The following is a 21,706-nucleotide window of genomic DNA, read 5'->3' on the forward strand; positions in this document are numbered from 1 at the left end:
GCCACTCTAAAGCTGGCAAACAACTGACCAAGAAACCTAATGCACATTCCCCAAGGGCAGTTGCAACCTCTGCTGCTCTTTTTGCAGGCATATCATTGGATAAGATATGCCAGGCTGTGACATGGAAGACTATCCATTCCTTCATGCAGCACTACTGCCTGGAGTCAGCACAAAGCATTATTTGGCAGCGGGTACTGCGCAATGTATTTCATTGAGGTGAGTCAAATTTTTAATACAAACTGTTTTCATGTTCTCTAATGCTTGTTTTGCTTTTGTGTTTAAACAAGATATTTATATATAAAATATACTATGTATGCAGAGTTATTGTATTTCTTCTAGAGGCTATTGTGAACTGTTTTTCTATTCACCCAGCATTCACTAAGGGTTGTAATACTGGCATTCTTAGCTTCCTTATAAGTCCCCAGTATATGGTACAAAAGGTAACTGCCGCCCCCCCCTTGTGAGGCTCACCTTTTACCGAACTGTATACTTTACTCTTGTGCTCGAAAATGTTAGGGAGAGAACTTCTTTGGGTGTATTATAGAGGGTGCTGGCACCTGATTGGTCATAGGTCGAATTTGGTAATTTGGTTCTTTTTTCAAAAGGGCATAAATAGCTAAGGTTTTGCTGTGGTAAGAGGGTTTATTTTACCATGAGTTAGCAGTTTGGCAGCTGCCTAACTAAGCTGTAGTGGCAGGCCTAGAGTCATGCTTTCATTGTAGTGGTGCCACAATTAAATGCTGCAGTCTACTAGGGACATTTAACTGACCAGCCTTGGGTACCTATTGTACCATATACTGGGGACTTATAAGGAAGCTAAGAATGCCAATCGGGTATTACCCAATTGTATGCATACTTTGAGAGGGTGGAGCACATCAAGGTCAGAAAACCAGCATGCATCAAACCAAAACATGGGGGATGATCATACAAAAGAGACACTTATCTACACAAGCCACTGAGAACTTTCATCCCAACACTTGAGTATCTAGCCATTGTAAGCTTTCATGGTGTCTGGGGCATGCATAATGAGCTTCTCGGATAGGAATGTGTGGCAGGGGAGTAGACTTGTTTGGATGTGCAGTTTCACATGTATCTAAATGGGTGAGTACATTAGACTGTCTGGATGCATAGCCTTTGTTCTATCCTTCGAACATCCATCTCAGCCCTGGGACCCGCATGTACACATCTTTTCTTCTCCAAAACCACTTGTTTACTGTTGAGAAGCACTTGTGAAATAACTGGATTTGAAAAGTCTTCCTTCAAAATGTAAATCTAGAATCTTGTCACATTTTTTTTGTACTATTGTTAAATTGCCTCCAGTCTGTACATTAAATGTATAATTTGTGTTTTTAACATTGTAGTTTGTTACTCCATTAAGAACTGTATAGGCTTTTTCAGTAAATATGCTTTCTTTCCACCAAATAAGTGCAGCTTTGTCCTGGTAATCTAAAAAGAGAATTCCTAAATAAAAACTCTTCACTTCTCCCCCTACGTAGGAATCTGTGAAAAATGCCCAAGGTGAGCTGACCAAACAGAAGGAAGTGATCATGGGCCAAGAAAAAGAAATAAAGGCAAAATCCTCAGAAGCTGCCAAGCTGCGGGAGCAAAACAATGATCATCAGCTAAAAATTAAAGAGTTAGAACACAATATCAGTAAACTCAAACGTGACAGTGCAGAGGCTGCTGCTAAAGTAAGCATTAATTTATATTCATTACATTTCCTATGCCTTGGCTACATGCTTTGGCTGCAGTGGTCTTCATGAAAGAAATGTTGGAAAGATTTGCACACTTGGTCTTTTAATGAGGACTTGTTGGAGTGTAAAACAGAAATGATTTGCAACATTATAAGATGTGACTTTTGTCCTTTACACCATGCTAAGTTTACCAGCACTGGATCTTTTATGGTTTCCCATGCTTTAATCATTCATTATTGTTGAGCCAGGAGGTCACACAGAAACTTTCATATAGCAGTAATAGGATTGTTGTGCCTAGCAGTTCTAAAATCAATGCACATTTAGTATCTTACAACTTCATGTTAAATAACTAAATTACAACCAATGATGAGTAAATTAAGTTAACTTTCACCGTACAAAGATTTTCTGCCTATAGTATGTGAAGTGTTGCTCTTCAGACCTTCACTTGTACAAATAAGTAAAAAAATTCTCCCAAGAATGATCTTTCTGCCATGCAAGAACAGTGGCCAGAAGAAATTCTTCAGTTATTAGATTGCCCTCTCAAAGTGTAGTTACTGCTTGTACTCCATCATAAAGCCGGCTCTGTGTCTCTACTATGGTGCAATTACTTACTTTGCTATTCATCTCAAATAATATCAAATTAGTTTTGGTTTTCTATTTTTAATACTTGTAATTTCAGATGAACAATAATAGATGCATCTGTTCTAATTTTTGTGCATTCCTTCCCTTAGCATTGTTTCAGGATCTACTGAGCTGTGGTTTAATTTTTTTGCATTTTTGGCTTGTTTATTTTTTCCAAGTGAACCCCCATGCCTTATTAAAAGTTTCAATTCCAAAAGCTAAGGCTTTTAAGATTGTTACATATTCTCTATTAAAACACTGAGTGGCAGGATGTAGATTTCCTACTTTCTAAAAGAAGCTCCTTCCAAACATTTACTCTCTTAAAATGCCTTTAAGGAGCACTCCTCATACACCCTTCAAAAGACACAAAAAGAGGTAAATTCGGGTCTCTAAGGTGCCTTTAAGGATATCTTCTTTGGAGCATGTGTCCTGCTCTCTAAATCCTAGTCTCCGAGAAAAGGAAAGGCAATCTAATTTCTCCCTAAACTTCGTGAATGAGACTCTTCACCTGTGGAGTCTCTAAAGGACAGACTGATAATGCCTTCTATGTGGATATTTCCTGCCTCAATGATGATTTATTCTTCATAGGCCTTTGCTGATACCTTAATGCTTCCTGTTTTTATTAGTGTCCCCTGCCCCCGCTGTCATCAATGCCCACTTCTACTGTCCTTTCAGTGGTGTATCAGTTGAGGATGGGATGACAGACAACTGTTCTGTCATGACTAATGGACGAAGGTAACGGGACCAGCTAAAGAGTTGCCTCTAAAGTGTTGACTGTCTCCCCACTCCCAACCCCGAGCCCCCCCCCCCCTAACCCATGCAAACTTTGACATCACATGACACTAAAGTGTTCACATAACGTTCCGTTCCACCCCCCACCCCCCCCCCCAAAAAAAAAACCGGCCTGCCCACTACATTGTCCTACTCCAAGAGCACAGAACTAGTGGATAAGTAAAGGTATAAAAAGTTTAGGAAAGTATAGGGCTCTACAACTTCACCTCATCCGTCGGCTGACAAGACGAGGGAGCGGGAGCATCATCGATCTAGGTCTCTCTGCGAAGCCTGTATGTGGGCCGACTCCTCACCTCCCTGAGTTTCCGGGAGGCAGAGCGACCTCAGCCAAACTCAAGGATTTTTATGAGCCCATGCGCCTCATTTTTGGACAGTCTGACTGTGCTGGTGCGCCTAAGATATCCCATGGAGTAAGAAGGGGCCCGTTGACTTCTGTGCTGGCAGCTTTGGCCTCAGCTCCAAGAGGCACCCATGGATCCCTTGCTGGATCCAGACCGACCTGGGTAGTACCACCTACACCTTCCCCGGCACCAATGTCGACACTCCCAGCGATGCTCCCATCTTTATTTCTGACTCCAACATGGAGCCGGAGACGAGTTGTATGATGCCAAATATGGCACTGACAGAGGCCTTGCCCTCTTTCGGATGCTGAGCCTTATTAGTATGGGCTAGTTTACAGTGAGCTAGTGGAGAGGGTCGCTCTACCATTTAGAATACGAGCTCCAAGACCCAATGGACTGGTGTATGAACTTTGGTGAAGCCAGTGGACTGGATAGCTCAGCAGATACTGACATGCTCTCTCCACTACCGTGGCTACAGAGGAGAGAGCTTCATATTCTGTGGTGGTGCAGAAAGCAACCAACGTTCTGGACATTGAGCTGCCTTCGGTGGCAGTCAGAACTGACCTCCTGACAGAGGTGCTTCATTCTGGGGCTTCGTCCTCTCAACTCCTGCTTTCCTTTAATAAAGCCCTCACAGATGTCCTACTGGGTACCTGGTCCAAACCCAGCACTGTACTTTCCCAAGCAGTTGCTGATGGGAGAGACACAGCAAAGATCACAATCCAATGTGGACTGGATATGACTAACTCACAGGGCAAAATTGTTGCATCAGCACTGGCCCTTAGGCACTACGCCTGGTTGAGGATGTCGGGCTTTTCGAGGGATGTCCAAGCCAATCTTATAGACATGCCCTTTGATGGCACCAGTCTCTTTGGAGAGAGAGACTCTGTGGTTGAGTGCTTCAAGTATTTTCATGCTATGGTCTGGTCCTTGGGCCTTGTGGCAGCTCCTAGTCTTTCTCAGTCTGCTTTTTGCCCTGTTAGTGGCTACGGAAGGGGTGCCCAGCCACATCCGTTTCCCTCCAGCCACTGTGCTGTGCATGTTGCCCAGCCTCTGCATGGCCACAGACATGGGATCCACTGTCCTCGTTGATCAGGGTGCCAGCAGCCTGTTCAGGTCCTTGGGCCTCGCAGCAGCCCCTTGTCTTCCTGAGTCTGCTTTTTGCCCTGTTCGTGGCTACGGAAGGGGTGCCAAGCCACGTCTGTTCCCCTCCAGCCACCGTGCTGCCAGTGTTGCCCAGCCTCTGCATGTCCAGGGATCTGAAATCCACTGTCCTCATGGATCGGGGAGCCAGCAGTCTGTCCAGTCTACTCCCCATCCTCCACCATCCCGTGCAGCTACCTCCATTCACCACCTGGAACCAGTCAGAGGTAGGATCCGCAGTCACTTGCTCTGCCTGCAATCCATGTCAGACAGGTGGGTTTTGCAGATAGTGCGGAGAAGGTACCACTCCACCGATGCCACCATACTGCGATCGGATGACAGAGGATCACTTGGCACTTCTCCGAGAGGAAGTTATGGCTGTCTTGGCCAAGGGAATCATAGAGAAGGGTCCCTGTGCCATAGGTAGGCCATGGTTGTTATTCCGCTACTTCCAGGTCCCTGGACTCAGGAGACTGGATGATAACGTTGGACTTGCAGGACACGCATTTCTGTATCCCATCCTGCCTGCCCACAGATGTTACTTGCGGTTCATGGTAGGCCACGAGCACTTTCAGTTCACCATGATTCTTTTTGGTCTAACCAGCCCTCGGGTGTTCACCAAGGTTATAGCGGTGGTCGTAGCTCATCTGCGCAGATCATGGGTTTGTCTTTCCCTATCTCGACAAATGGCTGTTGTAGGCGAGCTCGCCCCAGGCTGACGTCTCCCACCTCCAGATTACGACAAACCTTGTGCCAAAGTCACACCTAGCTCCCTCTCTGATGGTATCTTCCATCAGATCTGTTCTGATCACAGTGCAGTTTCTGGCCTATCCTCCTGAGTGGGAGTCCAGGCTATTCGGCTATTATACCGATGTTTCAGCATCTATCCTGGATTTCAGTGAGAGACTGAGGTTGCTGGGCCTCATGGCCTCCTGCATCCTGCTGGTGACACATACCAGATGGCATTTGTGGGCTCTGCAGTGGGACCTGAAGTTCCACTGGGTGTAGCATCAGGGGAATCTGTCCGAATAGTCCAGATCTCTGAGGGAACTGCATGAAATCTTCAGTGGTGACTAACAAACAGTGATTGGGTCAGAAGCAGATCCCTCTTCCTTCCCCAACCAGACCTGACAGAAGTGACAGATGCATCACTCCTGGGATGTGGTGGCCACCTGGGACGAGGACAAGATCAGAGGCATCTGGTCTCTGGCAGAGTCAGGACTCCACATCAACCTGTGTTGGCTGCTTGACTACAAATAGATCAGCGGCAAACCTCCTCTCCCTGCCCTTCCCAATGTGACAGATGCTTAATTTCTGGGTTTAGGTCGTCAGCTCTGGGAGTTGGAAATCACAGGACTCTGGTCTCCAATGGGAATCCGGACTTCATATCTCCCTTTAGGAGTTGCTGAGCATTCATGTGGAATTGATGGCCTTCTACGGGCAATCAAGAGGAGCTGGTACAGGTTCTCGCAGACCACGCCACTGCTATGTGGTACTGCAGAATGCAGGGTGGAGTGAGGTCCTGTGCCAAGAGGCTCTGCTCTTCTAGAGCGGACTAGAACGTCAGGACATCTTTATGATCCTGAACCTTATAGCAGTATCTTTAAATGCCAGGGTGGATCAACTCATCAGGCAGCACCTTGTATATCTCAAATGGTGTTTGCACCCTGATGTGGCACCATGGACTCTAACAGAGGGGAAAACTATGGCTGTATTTTTTTTTTTTCCTAGAATGTGCAGTGTCAAAACTAGTGTTAGAGTTCTCAAGGACGCTCTCTTGGAGACTCATTCTGACTAGAGTGGAGCACAGGACTTCCATACTCATTTCCACCATTATTTTTCCTACCGAGAGTTCTGAAGATGATCAGTGACTGGGCCCAAGTCATACTAGTGATTCTCGATTCGCCTGGAAGAGTGTGGTGCTCAGAACCTCTGGGCGTGAGCTGCGGTACTCCAATCAGACTACCACTTCTGGAAAATCTTCAGTTTCTGCAACCGGGAAGGGTTTTGCACGTAAACCTGCGTAATGCTAAATTCGTGCCTGGTGTGGAGTGTGTGAAACCCACCCTTTTGCGAGTCAAACTGTTGGATGTTTTGTTTTGTTTGTTTTGTCTTTAGCCCAGCAAGACTTTGCAGGGGACACTATTAAAAGTTACTTGAGTTTGCCAGAGGAGTTGTCCCTGTTTAAATTGCCTATTCGGCGGTTTCCTAACTTTTTTTTATTTTTTATAACTTTGTTTATTAACATTTTCCAACTTGGCTTGTACAAACATTTTCACTTACTGCATACATTAATGTTATTGCATTTAAGGGTGACCACGTGTTTCCCGTTCTATTTTCGTGGTCAGGCGATTTATTTATAAGCCCACATGTATTCCCTGCATTTGTGTTTTGCGTGAACTCTTCCCTGTGTTCTACTTACTCAGTATCTTCATGTGGTCATGTATTATGCTTTTATAACATCCTGTCTCTGCGCCACACCAACCTGGTGCTTCTTAACTATGACAACTGTCAACTAGTGGTGGGTCGCGGTGGGGTGTAGCTAGTGACCACTACCTCGCTGTGGGGTGCGCCGCAGGCCCGGCATCGGAGGGGACCAGCAGCCCGAGGCATCTCCTTCGCTGCTACGCATCTGTCTCGGGGTGCCCTGGAACTGGGATGGGGCAACCCTGTACCTCCTAGTCTACCCGATGGGGTCCATGTCCTCTGCTATTCTCCAATTCTGCCCGCCTCCTTCCTTTACCTTATCCTTGACTACTTCAAAGGAAGGGTGTGGTCAACTGTATCCCTCCATGCTATGGCTCGGTGTGTTCCACCTGTACCGGTTCCTCTCCTTCCTCTCGGTATCTGTTGGATCCCGACCCTCTTGTCTGTGGTCCCTCCAACCTTCCCATCTGATCAGGACTTCCTCCCATGCAGGGGCTAGGGGCTCCAACGTTACCCCTCGAGGCTCCTCGCGTCTCAGAACCTGTAGTTCAGCCTTTGCCCATTTTATTAAGTCCTGTCTCCAATCTTCCAAAAGAGGGGGCCTCGACAACTTCCATCCAGACGTGATTGGCCTTCTCAACAAGACTAAAACCAGGCTTAGGAATCGGTTGCCCACCTTTCCTAGTGAGGTACCAGTGTGCAGGCCCAGAAGGCACATAGAGGGAGTTGGCTCCAAAGCAACACCCAGCAGACCCTCCAGGTCAGTCAGTGCTGCCCGTCAGCTCCGCTGGAGCCCAGGGCAGCGCCATATCATATGTTCCAGGTCCGCGTCTACTTCACGGCATCTAGGGCAACCCCGGGGTTCACCCTCATAGATTAGGTTCAGCCTGTGCGGAGTGAAGTATGTCCTATGTATATAGTTGTATTGTATGTATCGTAGTCTGGTGTTTTGTGAAACCACCCGCAGATGTGCCAGGACCCCCCTCCACTTGACCGCCGTTAGATCTTCCCCTGGTGTCTTTTCCCATCTCTCCTTCAATGTCTGCAGTGGGTCTAATGTGTCCTCGCAGTGTGTCTTATACAACCCGGACACTAGGTGTCGGTCGGTTCCTGATGTCAGCAGGAGGTGTAGGACTCGCTGTGCGGGAGGTTCTGCGTTAATTGTGTCCCAGTGTGTCTTTATGTTGTGCACCAGGTGATGGCGTAGTAGGAATTGGCTGGATGGTATTCCCTTCTGTTTGGCCATTTCAGTGAAAGTTCTTAATATCCCATTATTGAAGAGGTCCCCGATATTTTCTACTCCAGCTTTGGCCCAGACCCCCAGTCCAGAACCCAGAAGGACTTCTTCCTTGGTGCCCTGGGTCATCGCACCCAAAGGCAGTGCAGCAGAGTAGGGGTGCCCGCCCCCCATGCGTCTCAGGCATCATTTCCAGCACGCCAGGGCTACCTTTGTCATAATGGTCTCCTCCTGCGCCTCCACTCGTCTGCCAATCATTTGCGCTATAATCCGTTCTATCCCTATCTCGCCTCTGCTATTGCACCTGTCCACCCGGCCCTCCACCGAGCACCACCTGGGAACCCACTGTAACTGTCACGCCAGATAGTAGAACTCAAAATCTGGAACTCCCAGACCCTCCCTCACTGGTCGGCCTGCTGTATGTCTGCGTCCACCATCCCATATGAGGTCTCTGAGGAGGCTGTTCAGTTCCCTGAACCACGACTGCGGGAGTAATACTGGCAGGGTGGTAAAGTAGTAGAAGAGACGCTGCAGCATAACCATCTTGGACAATGCCACTCTGTCCATTATGGACAGTTTAAGAGATCTCCAGAATCCCACAGAAGCGCGGAGCAATCTAAGTGCCCTTCCCACATTGCCTTCCCTTAGGCCCCTGAAGTTGTGGAACACCTTTATGCCCAGGTATTTGAAGGTGTGCGGCGCCCACACCATATCTTCCGGGCAGGACTGGGGACGTGAACCACCCGCCACCAGAGGAAATACAAAAGTCTTACTTCTGTTAAGGCGCAGGCCGGACAGTCTGCCAAAGCGTTCCAGGTTTTTAAGTGCCCACGGCAGTCCCGTGCCACGTCTCTTAAGTAGATCAGGATATCGTCAGCGTAAAGGGATACAATGTGTTCGTCCTGTCCCCATTCAATCCCTCTTCCCTTACCTTCCATTCTTAGCCGCGCCGCCAGTGGTTCTATTGCCAGCGCGAACAACAATGCGGAGAGCGGACACCGCTGCCTAGTGCCCCTATGAACAGGGTAGGTTCCCGATATCATCCTGCCCGTCCTAACTCTAGCCAGTGGGGCCTCATATTATAGGTCTACCCACCTCACCCAGTCCTCCCCCAGCCCCATCCAGCGCACAACAGTCCTCAAATAATCCCATGCAACCGAATCGAAAGCTTTCTCGAAGTCAAAAGCCAGGAGCGTCCCCTCGGGGTGGGGGGGGGCTCTCTCTCCAGGCGGCATGTGCAGGATGGCGAATAGCCGTCTAAGGTTTAGTGAGGTATTGCGTGTGGGTACAAACCCATTCTGGTCCTCATGGATCAGACTAGATATGTGTGGTAAGTTGGTTGGCCATAAGTGTGCTGAGGATTTTGAAGTCATTATTCAGCATTGATAATGGGCGGAAATCGGTCACTGAAGCAACATCTGAGTCTGTCTTGGGGAGAGGGATCACCAATGCCTCCCTCATCATGTCTGGCAACTGGCCCCTCTGAAATGCCTCTGTGTACAATTCCACCAGCTTGGGCGCCAGCAAGGTTGAGTATTTCTTATAGAAATCCATTGGGGGAAGTCTGTTCCTGGGGTCTTCCCTGTTGCCAATTGTGCAGTGGCTTCTTGTACTTCCCCAGGGTCACCGGTCTCCCCCAGGTCCTCCCTCCCCCTTTGGACCAGCCTGTTTAGGGGCACTGGGTGCAGGTAGGCATTAAGCGCTTCTTTGTCAAGCGCCTCTGGGCTCCTATAGAGAGAGGTGTAGTATTCTCTGAAGGCATCGTTTATGGTCCCCTGGTTGACTTCTATGTTCTCCCTTCATATCTCTAACCCCCACAGTGGGTTTCTCCCCTCCTCTTGGTCTCACCAGCCAGGCTAACATCCTACCCGATCTACCCTCTTCCGCCTGTACTGAGGCCCAATATCTCTGTATACTATGGCATCTCAGCTGCTCCTCGACCTGTGAGTAGTTCTTAGCCTCAATGAATCTTTCCCGATCAGTTACCTCTTCGCCCCTCCCTGTTTCACCTTCATGTATAACCTTCACTAGCTTGTTTAATTCCCTCTCCAGTGAGCGTCTGATTCCAATTGTTTGTCCCAGACAGAAACCCCTGTTCGCTACCTTAAGAGCCTCCCACTCCACGTACCACGCAGATGACGTACCCTTGTTAATGGTGATCTGGTTCGCCAGGTGGGATTGTAGCATCTCTCTATACGCTTGGTCTTCTAGTGCTGTCGGGGACAGCCTCCATATTGGGATTGGTGGTCTGTCCCTAGTTGCTTTCCATGTAAGCATGAGGGGGCTATGGTCAGAGAGGGTGCGCCCCAGGTATTCTGAGCACGTCACCTCTTGCGCAATTGCGGTGGAACAAACTATCCTGTCTATCCTGGTGTGGACCCGGTGGAGGTAGGAGTAAAAGGAGTAATCCCTATCTTGGGGGTGTGGACTGCGCCAAACGTCCACCAGTTCCTAAGCCTTCACCCACTCTCTCAGATTCTTAGCTGTTTTATGTGGCAAGGCACCCACCAGTGGCGGGGTAGAACGATCCAGGTCAGTGTCCATTGTGCTGTTAAAATCCCCTCCAATCAATAGCTCCTCCCCTTGTCTGCGTATGATATGGCCCGATAGACGCTGCATAAAGGGGATCTGATCCTGGTTAGGGGCATAAACACTGGTTAATGCTATCGGGGCCCCATGTAGCTCCCCCCTAACCGTCACAAACCTGCCCTCCTGATCAATATCCGTCGAGGTGGCCTCAAATGGAACCCCCGCTCTAACCCACACAAGAGCCCCACTGGCGAATGCCGAGTATTTGGTGGCGAAAATCTGCCCCCTCCACCTCCTCCTTAGTTTATCAATCTCAGTGGTCACGAGGTAAGTTTCTTGTAATAGGGCCACATGTATGCCCCATCTTTTTTAAGTAGGCTAGTACCCTATATCTTTTGGTGGGTGACCCCATTCCTCTTATATTCCATGTCAATATGTTGTAGTCTGTCATAGTAACATGTCCGTAGCAGGTCCTGTGTCCCCTGCCCAGCCGGGCCCACCGGCCAGCCCCCAGTCTGCATCCCCCCCCCCCTCTCTCTAAAAACATAAACTCTTAACTCCCTTTCCCCAGGGTGCCTCTCAAACTGTAGGTGGCCCATGAAAGAGCGCAACAGTGCGACTTAGTCAACATGTTAAATTTAGGTCTCGCCATCCGCATTTGAGTGGACGAGACACCTGTGGGGGGTGGGAGCTCCATGCCCGCTAGGGCCTGCTGTTCATACTGTACTTATCACCGCAGGACCTGTTCATGGGTTCGTTTATCCTAGTTCGTCTGCCGTTTGGGGAGTCACTCTCGGAGCGGGCAGGGAACAACCAGAGTCCCCCACCGAGGACACAGAGGCCTGGCCCGATTCTCCTCTGCTGCTGTCCCGTGATATTTCCTTGTTGATGGAGGCCGCTGCCTCTAAGGCCGCCCTCTTACTGAGTTCCTTCTGCACCCTAGTCGGCTCACCCAGTGCATGGTGCTTGTTCCGTGGTCTCTTCCGTCCTCCACGGGGGCTCCACCTGGCCTGGGCACCGCTCCCCCCCTCCTCCCGATCCTCGGGACTCCGAACCATTCTCATGCTTCATCAGGTTGCAGAAAAAACATGGTTTTGACGTTGACTATTGTAGGAAGTTGGCTCTGTATGTGCTATTTCAAAGTAAGGAATAGCATGCACAGAGTCCAAGGGTTCCCCTTAGAGGTAAAATAGTGGTAAAAATAGATAATACTAATGCTCTATTTTGTGGTAGTGTGGTCGAGCAGTAGGCTTATCCAAGGAGTAGTGTTAAGCATTTGTTGTACATACACATAGACAATAAATGAGGTACACACACTCAGAGACAAATCCAGCCAATAGGTTTTTATATAGAAAAATATCTTTTCTTAGTTTATTTTAAGAACCACAGGTTCAAATTCTACATGTAATAGCTCGTTCGAAAGGTATTGCAGGTAAGTACTTTAGGAACTTCAAATCATCAAAATTGCATGTATACTTTTCAAGTTATTGACAAATAGCTGTTTTAAAAGTGGACACTTAGTGCAATTTTCACAGTTCCTAGGGGAGGTAAGTTTTGATTAGTTTTTCCAGGTAAGTAAGACACTTACAGGGTTCAGTTCTTGGTCCAAGGTAGCCCACCGTTGGGGGTTCAGAGCAACCCCAAAGTCACCACACCAGCAGCTCAGGGCCGGTCAGGTGCAGAGTTCAAAGTGGTGCCCAAAACACATAGGCTAGAATGGAGAGAAGGGGGTGCCCCGGTTCCGGTCTGCTTGCAGGTAAGTACCCGCGTCTTCGGAGGGCAGACCAGGGGGGTTTTGTAGGGCACCGGGGGGGACACAAGTCCACACAGAAATTTCACCCTCAGCGGCGCGGGGGCGGCCGGGTGCAGTGTAGAAACAAGCGTCGGGTTTGTAATGGAAGTCAATGGGAGATCTAGGGATCTCTTCAGCGCTGCAGGCAGGCAAGGGGGGGGTTCCTCGGGGAAACCTCCACTTGGTCAAGGGAGAGGGACTCCTGGGGGTCACTCCTCCAGTGAAAGTCCGGTCCTTCAGGTCCTGGGGGCTGCGGGTGCAGGGTCTCTCCCAGGTGTCGGGACTTTGGATTCAAGGAGTCGCGGTCAGGGGAAGCCTCGGGATTCCCTCTGCAGGTGGCGCTGTGGGGGCTCAGGGGGGACAGGTTTTGGTACTCACAGTATCAGAGTAGTCCTGGGGTCCCTCCTGAGGCGTCGGATCTCCACCAGCCGAGTCGGGGTCGCCGGGTGCAGTGTTGCAAGTCTCACGCTTCTTGCGGGGAGCTTGCAGGGTTCTTTAAAGCTGCTGGAAACAAAGTTGCAGCTTTTCTTGGAGCAGGTCCGCTGTCCTCGGGAGTTTCTTGTCTTTTCGAAGCAGGGGCAGTCCTCAGAGGATGTCGAGGTCGCTGGTCCCTTCGGAAGGCGTCGCTGGAGCAGGATCTTTGGAAGGCAGGAGACAGGCCGGTGAGTTTCTGGAGCCAAGGCAGTTGTCGTCTTCTGGTCTTCCTCTGCAGGGGTTTTTCAGCTAGGCAGTCCTTCTTCTTGTAGTTGCAGGAATCTAATTTTCTAGGGTTCAGGGTAGCCCTTAAATACTAAATTTAAGGGCGTGTTTAGGTCTGGGGGGTTAGTAGCCAATGGCTACTAGCCCTGAGGGTGGGTACACCCTCTTTGTGCCTCCTCCCAAGGGGAGGGGGTCACAATCCTAACCCTATTGGGGGAATCCTCCATCTGCAAGATGGAGGATTTCTAAAAGTTAGAGTCACCTCAGCTCAGGACACCTTAGGGGCTGTCCTGACTGGCCAGTGACTCCTCCTTGTTATTCTCATTATTTTCTCCGGCCTTGCCGCCAAAAGTGGGGCCTGGCCGGAGGGGGCGGGCAACTCCACTAGCTGGAGTGTCCTGCTGGGTTGGCACAAAGGAGGTGAGCCTTTGAGGCTCACCGCCAGGTGTGACAATTCCTGCCTGGGAGAGGTGTTAGCATCTCCACCCAGTGCAGGCTTTGTTACTGGCCTCAGAGTGACAAAGGCACTCTCCCCATGGGGCCAGCAACATGTCTCGGTTTGTGGCAGGCTGCTAAAACTAGTCAGCCTACACAGATAGTCGGTTAAGTTTCAGGGGGCACCTCTAAGGTGCCCTCTGTGGTGTATTTTACAATAAAATGTACACTGGCATCAGTGTGCATTTATTGTGCTGAGAAGTTTGATACCAAACTTCCCAGTTTTCAGTGTAGCCATTATGGTGCTGTGGAGTTCGTGTTTGACAGACTCCCAGACCATATACTCTTATGGCTACCCTGCACTTACAATGTCTAAGGTTTTGTTTAGACACTGTAGGGGTACCATGCTCATGCACTGGTACCCTCACCTATGGTATAGTGCACCCTGCCTTAGGGCTGTAAGGCCTGCTAGAGGGGTGTCTTACCTATACTGCATAGGCAGTGAGAGGCTGGCATGGCACCCTGAGGGGAGTGCCATGTCGACTTACTCGTTTTGTCCTCACTAGCACACACAAGCTGGCAAGCAGTGTGTCTGTACTGAGTGAGAGGTCTCCAGGGTGGCATAAGACATGCTGCATCCCTTAGAGACCTTCCTTGGCATCAGGGCCCTTGGTACTAGAAGTACCAGTTACAAGGGACTTATCTGGATGCCAGGGTCTGCCAATTGTGGATACAAAAGTACAGGTTAGGGAAAGAACACTGGTGCTGGGGCCTGGTTAGCAGGCCTCAGCACACTTTCAATTGTAAACATAGCATCAGCAAAGGCAAAAAGTCAGGGGGCAACCATGCCAAGGAGGCATTTCCTTACACAACCCCCCCCCAAACGAAAGAGGATGAGACTAACCTTTCCCAAGAGAGTCTTCATTTTCTAAGTGGAAGAACCTGGAAAGGCCATCTGCATTGGCATGGGCAGTCCCAGGTCTGTGTTCCACTATAAAGTCCATTCCCTGTAGGGAGATGGACCACCTCAACAGTTTAGGATTTTCACCTTTCATTTGCATCAGCCATTTGAGAGGTCTGTGGTCAGTTTGAACTAGGAAGTGAGTCCCAAAGAGGTATGGTCTCAGCTTCTTCAGGGACCAAACCACAGCAAAGGCCTCCCTCTCAATGGCACTCCAACGCTGCTCCCTGGGGAGTAACCTCCTGCTAATGAAAGCAACAGGCTGGTCAAGGCCATCATCATTTGTTTGGGACAAAACTGCCCCTATCCCATGTTCAGAGGCATCAGTCTGCACAATGAACTGCTTAGAATAATCTGGAGCTTTGAGAACTGGTGCTGAGCACATTGCCTGTTTCAGGGTGTCAAAGGCCTGTTGGCAGTCCACAGTCCAGTTCACTTTCTTGGGCATTTTCTTGGAGGTGAGCTCAGTGAGGGCTGTCACAATGGATCCATATCCCTTCACAAACCTCCTGTAGTACCCAGTCAAGCCAAGGAATGCCCTGACTTGAGTCTGGGTTTTTGGAGCTACCCAGTCCAGAATAGTCTGGATCTTGGGTTGGAGTGGCTGAACTTGGCCTCCACCTACAAGGTGTCCCAAGTAAACCACAGTTCCCTGCCCTATCTGGCATTTGGATGCCTTGATAGAGAGGCCTGCAGACTGCAGAGCCTTCAAAACCTTCCTCAGGTGGACCAGGTGATCCTGCCAGGTGGAGCTAAAGACAGCAATATCATCAAGATAAGCTGTGCTAAAGGACTCCAAGCCAGCAAGGACTTGATTCACCAACCTTTGGAAGGTGGCAGGGGCATTCTTTAAACCAAAGGGCATAACAGTAAACTGATAATGCCCATCAGGTGTGGAGAATGCTGTCTTTTCTTTTGCTCCAGGTGCCATTTTTATTTGCCAGTACCCTGCTGTCAAGTCAAAGGTACTTAGAAATTTGGCAGCACCTAATTTATCAATGAGCTCATCAGCTCTTGGAATTGGATGAGCATCTGTCTTGGTGACAGAATTGAGCCCTCTGTAGTCCACACAAAACCTCATCTCTTTCTTTCCATCTGTGGTGTGAGGTTTGGGGACTAAGACCACTGGGCTAGCCCAGGGGCTGTCAGAGCGCTCAATGACTCCCAATTCCAGCATCTTGTGGACTTCCACCTTGATGCTTTCCTTAACATGGTCAGACTGTCTAAAGATTTTGTTCTTGACAGGCATGCTGTCTCCTGTGTCCACATCATGGGTACACAGGTGTGTCTGACCAGGGGTTAAGGAGAAGAGTTCAGGAAACTGTTGTAGGACTCTCCTACAATCAGCTTGCTGTTGGCCAGAGAGGGTGTCTGAGTAGATCACTCCATCTACTGTACCATCTTTTGGGTCTGATGACAGAAGATCAGGGAGAGGTTCACTCTCTGCCTCCTGATCCTCATCTGTTACCATCAACAGATTGACATCAGCCCTGTCGTGGAAGAGCTTAAGGCGGTTTACATGGATCACCCTTTTGGGGCTCCTGCTTGTGCCCAGGTCCACCAAGTAGGTGACCTGACTCTTCCTCTCTAGTACTGGGTAAGGGCCACTCCATTTGTCCTGGAGTGCCCTGGGAGCCACAGGCTCCAGAACCCAGACTTTCTGCCCTGGTTGGAACTCAACCAGTGCAGCCTTTTGGTCATACCAAAACTTCTGGAGCTGTTGGCTGGCCTCAAGGTTTTTGGTTGCCTTTTCCATGTACTCTGCCATTCTAGAGCGAAGGCCAAGTACATAGTCCACTATGTCCTGTTTAGGCTCATGGAGAGGTCTCTCCCAGCCTTCTTTAACAAGGGCAAGTGGTCCCCTTACAGGATGACCAAACAGAAGTTCAAAGGGTGAGAACCCTACTCCCTTCTGTGGTACTTCCCTGTAAGCGAAAAGCAGACATGGCAGGAGGACATCCCATCTCCTTTTGAGTTTTTCTGGGAGCCCCATGATCATGCCCTTTAATGTCTTGTTGAATCTCTCAACCAAGCCATTAGTTTGTGGATGGTATGGTGTAGTGAATTTATAAGTCACTCCACACTCATTCCACATGTGCTTTAGGTATGCTGACATGAAGTTGGTACCTCTGTCAGACACCACCTCCTTAGGGAAACCCACTCTGGTAAAGATACCAATGAGGGCCTTGGCTACTGCAGGGGCAGTAGTCGACCTAAGGGGAATAGCTTCAGGATACCTGGTAGCATGATCCACTACTACCAGGATATACATATTTCCTGAGGCTGTGGGAGGTTCCAGTGGACCAACTATGTCCACACCCACTCTTTCAAAGGGCACCCCCACCACTGGAAGTGGAATGAGGGGGGCCTTTGGATGTCCACCTGTCTTACCACTGGCTTGACAGGTGGGGCAGGAGAGGCAAAACTCCTTAACCATGTTGGACATATTGGGCCAGTAGAAGTGGTTGACTAACCTCTCCCACGTCTTGGTTTGTCCCAAATGTCCAGCAAGGGGAATGTCATGGGCCAATGTTAGGATGAACTCTCTGAACAGCTGAGGCACTACCACTCTCCTAGTGGCACCAGGTTTGGGGTCTCTGGCCTCAGTGTACAGGAGCCCATCTTCCCAATAGACCCTATGTGTTCCATTTTTCTTGCCTTTGGACTCTTCAGCAGCTTGCTGCCTAAGGCCTTCAAGAGAGGGACAGGTTTCTTGTCCCTTACACAGCTCTTCCCTTGAGGGTCCCCCTGGGCCTAAGAGCTCAACCTGATAAGGTTCAAGCTCCAAAGGCTCAGTTCCCTCAGAGGGCAGAACTTCTTCCTGAGAAGAGAGGTTCCCTTTCTTTGGCTGTGTTGCAGTTGGTTTCCCAACTGACTTTCCTGTTCTCTTGGTAGGCTGGGCCATTTTTCCAGACTCCAGCTCTACTTTTTCACCCTGTGCCTTGCACTGTGCTCTTGTTTTCACACACACCAGTTCAGGGATACCCAGCATTGCTGCATGGGTTTTTAGCTCTACCTCAGCCCATGCTGAGGACTCCAGGTCATTTCCAAGCAGACAGTCCACTGGGATATTTGAGGAGACCACCACCTGTTTCAGGCCATTGACCCCTCCCCATTCTAAAGTAACCATTGCCATGGGATGTACTTTTCTCTGATTGTCAGCGTTGGTGACTGTGTAAGTTTTTCCAGTCAGGTATTGGCCAGGGGAAACCAGTTTCTCTGTCACCATGGTGACACTGGCACCTGTATCCCTCAGGCCCTCTATTCTAGTCCCATTAATTAAGAGTTGCTGTCTGTATTTTTGCATGTTAGGCGGCCAGACAGCTAGTGTGGCTAAATCCACCCCACCCTCAGAAACTAGAGTAGCTTCAGTGTGGACCCTGATTTGCTCTGGGCACACTGTTGATCCCACTTGGAGACTAGCCATACCAGTGTTACCTGGATGGGAGTTTGGAGTGGAACCTTTCTTGGGACAGGCCTTGTCTCCAGTTTGGTGTCCATGCTGTTTACAGCTATGACACCAGGCCTTTTTGGGATCAAAGTTTTTACCCTTGTACCCATTGTTTTGTGAAGAGGCTCTGGGCCCACCCTCCTGTGCAGGTTTTTGGGGGCCTGTAGAAGACTCTTTACTATTTTTAGTTTTGGTTGTCTCATCACCCTTCTGCTGGGGAGTCTTTGTGACCCCTTTCTTTTGGTCACCCCCTGTTGAAGTCTTGGACACCCTTGTCTTGACCCAATGGTCCGCCTTCTTTCCCAATTCTTGGGGAGAAATTGGTCCTAGGTCTACCAGATGCTGATGCAGTTTATCATTGAAACAATTACTTAACAGGTGTTCTTTCACAAATAAATTGTACAGCCCATCATAATTACTTACACCACTGCCTTGAATCCAACCATCTAGTGTTTTCACTGAGTAGTCAACAAAGTCAACCCAGGTCTGGCTCGAGGATTTTTGAGCCCCCCTGAACCTAATCCTGTACTCCTCAGTGGAGAATCCAAAGCCCTCAATCAGGGTACCCTTCATGAGGTCATAAGATTCTGCATCTTGTCCAGAGAGTGTGAGGAGTCTATCCCTACACTTTCCTGTGAACATTTCCCAAAGGAGAGCACCCCAGTGAGATCTGTTCACTTTTCTGGTTACACAAGCCCTCTCAAAAGCTGTGAACCATTTGGTGATGTCATCACCATCTTCATATTTAGTTACAATCCCTTTGGGGATTTTCAACATGTCAGGAGAATCTCTGACCCTATTTATGTTGCTGCCACCATTGATGGGTCCTAGGCCCATCTCTTGTCTTTCCCTCTCTATGGCTAGGATCTGTCTTTCCAAAGCCAATCTTTTGGCCATCCTGGCTAACTGGATGTCCTCTTCACTGGAGTTATCCTCAGTGATTTCAGGGTTGTTGGTCCCTCCTGTGAGGGAGCCAGCATCCCTGACTATTATTTGTGGAGTCAGGGCTTGAGAAGCCCTGCTCTCCCTAAGTAGGACTGGAGGGGGGGAATTTCCCTCCAAGTCACTATCTTCATCCTCTGAGTTGCCATCCTCAGAGGGGTTGGCCTTTTCAAACTCTGCCAAAAGCTCCTGGAGCTGTACTTTGGTAGGTTTGGGGCCCATTGCTATTTTCTTTAGTTTACAGAGTGACCTTAGCTCTCTCATCTGTAGATGGAGGTAAGGTGTGGTGTCGAGTTCCACCACATTCACATCTGTGCTAGACATTATGCTTCTAAAAGTTGGAATACTTTTTAAGAAACTAAAACTGGTTCTAGAATCTAATTCAAACTTTTAACAAACTTTTAAACTCTAAAAGAAATGCTAAACAGGATCTAACACAAGGCCCTAGCAGGTCTTTTAAGAATTTAGAAAACTTTTCAAATTGCAAAAATCAATTTCTAATGACAATTTTGGAATTTGTCGTGTGATCAGGTATTGGCTGAGTAGTCCAGCAAATGCAAAGTCTTGTACCCCACCGCTGATCCACCAATGTAGGAAGTTGGCTCTGTATGTGCTATTTCAAAGTAAGGAATAGCATGCACAGAGTCCAAGGGTTCCCCTTAGAGGTAAAATAGTGGTAAAAATAGATAATACTAATGCTCTATTTTGTGGTAGTGTGGTCGAGCAGTAGGCTTATCCAAGGAGTAGTGTTAAGCATTTGTTGTACATACACATAGACAATAAATGAGGTACACACACTCAGAGACAAATCCAGCCAATAGGTTTTTATATAGAAAAATATCTTTTCTTAGTTTATTTTAAGAACCACAGGTTCAAATTCTACATGTAATAGCTCGTTCGAAAGGTATTGCAGGTAAGTACTTTAGGAACTTCAAATCATCAAAATTGCATGTATACTTTTCAAGTTATTGACAAATAGCTGTTTTAAAAGTGGACACTTAGTGCAATTTTCACAGTTCCTAGGGGAGGTAAGTTTTGATTAGTTTTTCCAGGTAAGTAAGACACTTACAGGGTTCAGTTCTTGGTCCAAGGTAGCCCACCGTTGGGGGTTCAGAGCAACCCCAAAGTCACCACACCAGCAGCTCAGGGCCGGTCAGGTGCAGAGTTCAAAGTGGTGCCCAAAACACATAGGCTAGAATGGAGAGAAGGGGGTGCCCCGGTTCCGGTCTGCTTGCAGGTAAGTACCCGCGTCTTCGGAGGGCAGACCAGGGGGGTTTTGTAGGGCACCGGGGGGGACACAAGTCCACACAGAAATTTCACCCTCAGCGGCGCGGGGGCGGCCGGGTGCAGTGTAGAAACAAGCGTCGGGTTTGTAATGGAAGTCAATGGGAGATCTAGGGATCTCTTCAGCGCTGCAGGCAGGCAAGGGGGGGGTTCCTCGGGGAAACCTCCACTTGGTCAAGGGAGAGGGACTCCTGGGGGTCACTCCTCCAGTGAAAGTCCGGTCCTTCAGGTCCTGGGGGCTGCGGGTGCAGGGTCTCTCCCAGGTGTCGGGACTTTGGATTCAAGGAGTCGCGGTCAGGGGAAGCCTCGGGATTCCCTCTGCAGGTGGCGCTGTGGGGGCTCAGGGGGGACAGGTTTTGGTACTCACAGTATCAGAGTAGTCCTGGGGTCCCTCCTGAGGCGTCGGATCTCCACCAGCCGAGTCGGGGTCGCCGGGTGCAGTGTTGCAAGTCTCACGCTTCTTGCGGGGAGCTTGCAGGGTTCTTTAAAGCTGCTGGAAACAAAGTTGCAGCTTTTCTTGGAGCAGGTCCGCTGTCCTCGGGAGTTTCTTGTCTTTTCGAAGCAGGGGCAGTCCTCAGAGGATGTCGAGGTCGCTGGTCCCTTCGGAAGGCGTCGCTGGAGCAGGATCTTTGGAAGGCAGGAGACAGGCCGGTGAGTTTCTGGAGCCAAGGCAGTTGTCGTCTTCTGGTCTTCCTCTGCAGGGGTTTTTCAGCTAGGCAGTCCTTCTTCTTGTAGTTGCAGGAATCTAATTTTCTAGGGTTCAGGGTAGCCCTTAAATACTAAATTTAAGGGCGTGTTTAGGTCTGGGGGGTTAGTAGCCAATGGCTACTAGCCCTGAGGGTGGGTACACCCTCTTTGTGCCTCCTCCCAAGGGGAGGGGGTCACAATCCTAACCCTATTGGGGGAATCCTCCATCTGCAAGATGGAGGATTTCTAAAAGTTAGAGTCACCTCAGCTCAGGACACCTTAGGGGCTGTCCTGACTGGCCAGTGACTCCTCCTTGTTATTCTCATTATTTTCTCCGGCCTTGCCGCCAAAAGTGGGGCCTGGCCGGAGGGGGCGGGCAACTCCACTAGCTGGAGTGTCCTGCTGGGTTGGCACAAAGGAGGTGAGCCTTTGAGGCTCACCGCCAGGTGTGACAATTCCTGCCTGGGAGAGGTGTTAGCATCTCCACCCAGTGCAGGCTTTGTTACTGGCCTCAGAGTGACAAAGGCACTCTCCCCATGGGGCCAGCAACATGTCTCGGTTTGTGGCAGGCTGCTAAAACTAGTCAGCCTACACAGATAGTCGGTTAAGTTTCAGGGGGCACCTCTAAGGTGCCCTCTGTGGTGTATTTTACAATAAAATGTACACTGGCA

The 21,706-nt window shown here is 49.3% G+C and overlaps 1 protein-coding gene across 1 annotated transcript in view; it reads left to right on the top strand.

Moving 5' to 3' along the window:
• Positions 1 to 21,706, top strand: part of SMC2 (structural maintenance of chromosomes 2) — a 348,380-nt gene that overhangs the window by 235,940 nt on the left and 90,734 nt on the right. The window contains exon 20 of the mRNA XM_069238504.1: positions 1,497 to 1,691. Within this exon, the coding sequence (XP_069094605.1) occupies positions 1,497 to 1,691 (195 nt within the window). The remainder of the gene's footprint in view (positions 1 to 1,496; positions 1,692 to 21,706) is intronic.

The sequence above is a fragment of the Pleurodeles waltl genome, chromosome 1_2, assembly GCF_031143425.1.
Source record: "Pleurodeles waltl isolate 20211129_DDA chromosome 1_2, aPleWal1.hap1.20221129, whole genome shotgun sequence".
Taxonomy (NCBI): Eukaryota; Metazoa; Chordata; class Amphibia; order Caudata; family Salamandridae; genus Pleurodeles; species Pleurodeles waltl.